The sequence below is a fragment of the Coregonus lavaretus genome (genome assembly GCF_964263955.1).
Source record: "Coregonus lavaretus genome assembly, chromosome: 3".
NCBI classification, from domain to species: Eukaryota; Metazoa; Chordata; class Actinopteri; order Salmoniformes; family Salmonidae; genus Coregonus; species Coregonus lavaretus.
In genome coordinates, this window is record NC_139990.1 from 67,434,423 (window position 1) to 67,440,422 (window position 6,000).

Consider the following 6,000-nt stretch of genomic DNA (forward strand, 5'->3'; position numbering starts at 1 on the left):
GTATAAGATTTGTTCAGACAGCTCTGTAAGCCGATTTATCACCTGACAGTTGTCATATTTCACCTTCAGATCCAGTTCCATACAGACTTTAGAGCAGCGGGATAAAACAATGTTTGTAACTGTATTGATTTCTGGATTTAGAGCATTATGATAAACTCTGGGCTCATCCTATAGTGGTCGGTTTTCACAGTGTGTGTTCCTGCCAGTGACCACACTGTCTCCAATGTAGTGTGTGTGCTCTACGCCTATTCAAGAGCTTTTCATCAATTTGGAAAGTGTTCTTAACCTTTTTCTAATGTTTTAATGAGGCTGGTAATGGCTGTGTGATGGGAAGGTTGACTTGTTTTCTTCTTTCTCTCTCCTCTCTCTCTCCTCTCTCTGTTTTCTCTCTCTCTTCCCCACCCTGCAGGCTGAACCGCTTCAACAAGAAGTACATAAAGAAGTGCCTGATAGCGGGCGAGCGCTACAAGGAGCCGCAGCTCATCGCCTTCTACCACAAGATGGAGTTCAAGCAGGCCATCGAGCTGGTGGAGAGCGGCGGGGGCGTCAAGCTGCCCTCCGCCATGCCCTCGCAGGTCTCCATGCAGTGAGTGCTCCACCCTCTTCCCTCCTCCACCTCCTTTTAGCTCACCACCACCAGCTCTACACTTAATAGCCATTTCCACATTGTTGTGTTAGCCTATATCTGCACAAGCCTGTGCGTGCGAGCGCCAGAGAGGTTTGAAAGTCAAGAGGCTGAACTAGCAATTACTTCCTGTAAATAACTGGTATGGGAGAATGTGCCTGAATCTTTCTCGCGGGTGTTACAGGAAGTAATTGCTAAGTGAGTTAGAGCTTGGTAATGGCCAAAAACAACCATAGAACCACAGTCAAAAAAAGAATGGCGCCGACAGACATGGCAGCTCTGCTTCTAGCTCCTTGAATTGTTAGATAGAATTGTTAGATACTCTTGCACTGTTGGAGCTAGGAACACAAGCATTTCGCTACATCCGAAATAACATCTGCTAAATATTTGTATGTGACCAATAAAATTTGATTTGATTTGAACATGTATCTTGTTTTTCTCTGTCCTCTCTCCCAGGAACATCCAGCCCAAGAAGCTGCCTCCTCCTGTAGCAGAGCGGGCCCTGCCTCAGTTCACCAAGGGCCGTGAGGAGGAGATCAGGAAGATCCTCAGGAGTAACCTGCAGAAGACCCGCCAGAGGGTGAGCACTGATCCAGGATCAGATTTACCCTCAGCTTATCTGAGGGGTAACATTAGGAGGGCAACTGCAAAGCTGATCTCAGATCCGTTTTTAGCGATTAGGGGCTTGCTCTCAGCTAGTAATGTAGGAATTCAGATGCTCACTCTGTTTGTAAAGAGATTACAATTGTACATAATATAATAATATAATATATGCTTTTTATCCACAGCGACTTAGTCATGCTTTCATCTATTTTACGTTCATCACATTGCTTCGCAGTTTGTAATTTCTTCATTAGTATTGTCAAACGTCAAATCTCTTAAGATTATAGTACTAAAGTAGTCATGAGCCTGTATCATTATGGATACAAGTGTGCATTGTTGCTGTGTGGTCCTAGCCTAGACCTCCCTGTCTCGTGGTGAGTTGAATGAATGTGTTTTGTCTCTGCGCTCCTACAACAGATGCACTCTGGTGCCTGAAAAGTGTAGTATTATTATTATTATTATTGTGTGATCCTAGCTCTATAACATTGCTGTCCCATAGTGTGAGCTGAGTGTGTGTTCTCTCTCCCTCCAGCTGCGCTCATACAACAGACACACTCTGGTGGCTGATCCTTTCGAGGATGGATGGAACGACTTCATCCTGAAGAAGCAGAGGATGATCGAGCTAGAGAAGAAGGTAAGACTACCAGAATCACCTAGCCTGGTTAAACCAGATTGAACGCTGCGCTCTCCATTGTTGTGCTCACTTAGTCTGGAACGCCACTAATTCAATTCAATAGAACTTTATTTATCCCCTCATGGCCAAATGACACACAAATAGACGGGTACGTGGAATCCTCACAAAAATAACCGGTCCAAACAGCCTATTCTCTGAAAGAGGGGATTTAGGATAGAAGCCCACGTGGCCAAACGCTGCTCTTTGGATCTGGTCAAAACATCGGTTCTTCTGGGTGAAACAATGAAATTTAGCAAAATAATTTTTGGAAGCCATGCTAAGACTCCCCCAGACATAGAGAGAACTTCAACAGACAACCAGACACAAAGTTATCTCACTGCTCACAGTAGTAAACTTTCTTTAAAACCATTGCATTAATTTAGTCTAACTATGATGGATTTAGTCATTAAAGTTTTCCATAAATTGTCTCTCCCCCCTCCACTCAAATAATTTGCCTGACACAATCAGTTCCTGATTTATTTATGCAGCCTTGTGGCCCGACGGCCAACTTGCATTTAATCAGTCTCTAATTATGTAATGAAAATGGAACTAACATCTTGATTAAATAGAACTGTTTGATTAAAAAGGACACTGTAGACCTGAGAGATCTGCAGATACTAGCAGAATTGTTTATTTTGGAAATTAACATTTTGATTTAATATAACTTTTAAAAGTGGAGGAAAATGCTGATCCCAACAGACCAGTAAACACAATTTACTGACCTGTCAAACTTTTTAATAGTACTTTAAACAGCGGTGTCTTCAAGAAGTGTCTTGGTTGGCCTTTATGATATTGGCAGCCATATTGTGTTGTATTGATTTGGTGTAGGCTTATCTAGTGTTTGAATGTATTGCTGACCTCACTAAAAGTATTTCCATTAAAATGGACAATAAAGTATCCTATTGTATCGTAAATAATATGGCTGTATGGCTATATGCTTTCAACTAAAGTGACTGGCAGTCGACGACAATCCATATACAGTATTCACTATGTGTGTCTGATGCGGGAATTGAACCCACAGCTCTTGTATATTGAAAGGGTTGCTTGTGTGTGTGTGTGTGTGCCTGTGAACAGATGACAGAGATGAGTAACTATCTCACGGTCCCTGCCGCCCCTCCTGACTCCCCCACCATGTGCAGAGCCAGACTGGCCTCAGGTGAGTCCATCCTACACCCACGTCACACTCTGAAGCTCCCATTTTACACTACCGTGCCAACCCCTACCTTACCGCACTGTGCTGGCGCTGATATTTATTTTACAATTGTCCTTTCCAGCATGGTTCCAGTAACTATGGGGATGTGTAACCAGGCTAGCTTGGCTTAGTAGTGTGAATCAACACTTATTGTAAGGTTGCTTATGAAGCAATAGGAAAGATGATGGAAACAGACTTGTTCCATTGCAGACCTTTTGGACACCATGCACCTTTGCACTTTATCACTTTTGATGGAGTTTTGAGTCGGAAGGAACCCATTTGCTTCATATTTAGTATACTTAGTTTGGCAAGATTGTTAACGTTTATGAAGTTTAATGGCTGCCAATGATGCTATCTACAGAATGCACTATTATGTCACTCTGTTATACAGTAGGCTACTCCACTTTTATTACATTTCTACTGGAAATATGTTTGCATGTGTAAGTTGGCATGTAAAGCGGTATTGCACTTGGTTCTATTTTAGGCAGTGATTTCAAAGCTGAAAAGGGAGGGGCCAAAGTAATTCCAGGTATGTAGTACAGTTCTAGTGAGTGTAGACAAGTGATGGGCTGTGGCGACCAATGGCCTCGGCTACAAACTTACTGTATATGCATGTCATATTTTAACTGTTGCTTGCTTCCATTTGTAAATGCAATATGCATGATTCTAGCATAAATTGTTAATGTGATTGACAGGATCAGGTTACGGAATGATGCAGCACCACAGTTGTGGTGTAAGTGTCTGTTCATGATTGTGTATTTAAAAATGTGTAATGTGGGTGCTTTGTGATTTTTTTAATTTGTATTGTATATCTGGTTTTTGTTCGGTAACAGTTTAAGTATTTGTTCTAGTCAGGGTTGGCCAACCCTAGTTGTGGAGAGGCACAATGTGTGAGCTGTTGTTCTAGGCCATCTCTGCACTAGCACACATGCTTCTACTAAACAAGGGCTGGAACAAAATCCCTGCACACATTGTGGCTCATCACCACTACCAGGGCTACGTTCAGCCGGCCATGACGTTGTGGAACGTTCAGAAATAAAGATATTATATGGAACAAACATACACTTGACGTGTAGAATAGGAATCAAGTAAGCTCTATTCATGACATTTCTATCTCCAACGTTACACAACGTTTGCCTACTCAACGTGCCCTTTGGTTGGCCTCCCCTGTTTGGAGTAATGTACCGTACGTTAACCCTTTCCTTGCCTGTCCCACGCAGACCCCAACGCCTTCTACAACATCAAGGCGTCTTCAGACGGCATCCCCACCATCCAGGTGGATCTAGCCTCCCCCAAGTCCCCGGACTCTGTCAACATGCTGGACGAGTTCTCCAAGCGGGGTGCCACGGGCCAGGGCCTGGGTCAGAGGGAGGGGGCCGACCGGGATGAGGACCAGGGCCTGATGATGAAGCCGTCCTCGGCGGGGAAAGGGGAGAAGGGAGAGGAAGAGGGGGGCAACAAGAACCCAGGGCTGATGAGGTGTCTGAGTGACCCGGGCCCTAGTAATGAGGATGAGGAGGATGAACCATTTCTTCCCTAAAAAACAACAACTAGCTCCTCCCATTGTGAGTAATAGGGAGGGGCCTGGTTGCAGCAGCTCCTCCCCCTGAGCGGGGCACTACTGGGGAAAGGTCCACCTCCTCTCACTCCACCACCACCTCATTTGAGTTCGCTATCCCATTGGTTGAGGAACCGATAAAGCCAAAACTGTTAAGAAAGGACTTAGGACAACTTGTTTTATGAACCAAAAGAGAAAATGAGACTAAATAGCCATCTTTTCTTCAATAGTCGTCATTGCTCTTTTTTTCTTTTTTTAAGTGATGGGAAGGCAGTCGCCTTCTTGGGTGATCTTGGGTTTTGGGGGAATTAGCCTGAGAGACGAGGGAACATAATTATGCGTTACCAAAGGGTTGGACTGTTTTAGTCACAGACAATGTTCCACATTTGTTTTCATAACGTTTACAATCGTTCTTCTACTTTCAAGAAAAGTTAGCCTTATTTTTGAGTCAGACACTTGGAGTAAACCTCTTTTCACTAGGTGCATTTTATCACACAATTAACCTCTTAACTGCTTGATTTTAATTTCAGGGTTAATATGAGATTGTTGTTTATGTGGTTGTCTTTTGTCATCATTTGTCATTCTAGTTGGTGTACTCGGTGCTGTACAATCGATGTACTTCACGCTGGATGTAATGTTTTCACTGTGCTAAACTCGATGAACCGCTTTCTTTACCACCTCGCCCTAAGGCTAAGGAATGTGTCAAGCGCAGACTTGAAAATGTTGAGACGCAAACCTGGCATCACCGCTTCAAGCATCGTCTCTCTATTTTAATCAAACATACAAAATTGGCAGCATCGCTGAGATGTTTATACTGTACAGTATATGCTCATCATTTACATATGGGGAGGTTTGTGATGCAACCAACACAAAGAGATTTGTTGATCTTGAACGGACTAAACTCCCCTATATAAGCCAAACCCTAAAATGTCATAAAATACTGTTATCCTCCTGAGACCCAGCAAAAAAAGGTTTTAGAATGTTATTTTTTTTTGTACTTCACTTAAGTGTTTTGGATTAAATTAATTTACAAAGACACATTTGAAGAAAAGAAAAAAAAAAGTTTATTGTAGTGGACACAAGGAAACGGTTGATAGTGAATATGGAAAATTAACATTACATCAAATGGGTACAGTAGGTAAAAAAACATAGTAGGCGCATCCTGATGTCCACTACAGAGGACATTTATAAACAAGCTCTTATTTAATGTGAAAAAATGATTACACTACTCTGAAAACTCAAACAGTTTCTAAGATATTTACTTACTAGAAGCAATTTGAATATCAAACTCACAAAAATGATAATTACACAATTACACACACTTACCTTCTTACCACATGTGCTAATTG

At 42.4% G+C, this 6,000-nt stretch overlaps 1 protein-coding gene across 1 annotated transcript in view; it reads left to right on the plus strand.

The window, feature by feature from the left end:
* The window catches only part of LOC311127072 (Na(+)/H(+) exchanger beta-like), a 34,234-nt gene extending 28,539 nt beyond the window's left edge, over window positions 1-5,695 (plus strand). The window contains exons 8-12 of the mRNA XM_084158821.1: window positions 410-586; window positions 1,082-1,205; window positions 1,761-1,862; window positions 2,976-3,057; window positions 4,314-5,695. Of these exons, the coding sequence (XP_084014947.1) occupies window positions 410-586; window positions 1,082-1,205; window positions 1,761-1,862; window positions 2,976-3,057; window positions 4,314-4,633 (805 nt within the window). The 3' untranslated portion in view covers window positions 4,634-5,695. The remainder of the gene's footprint in view (window positions 1-409; window positions 587-1,081; window positions 1,206-1,760; window positions 1,863-2,975; window positions 3,058-4,313) is intronic.
* Window positions 5,696-6,000: the final 305 nt, after the last annotated feature.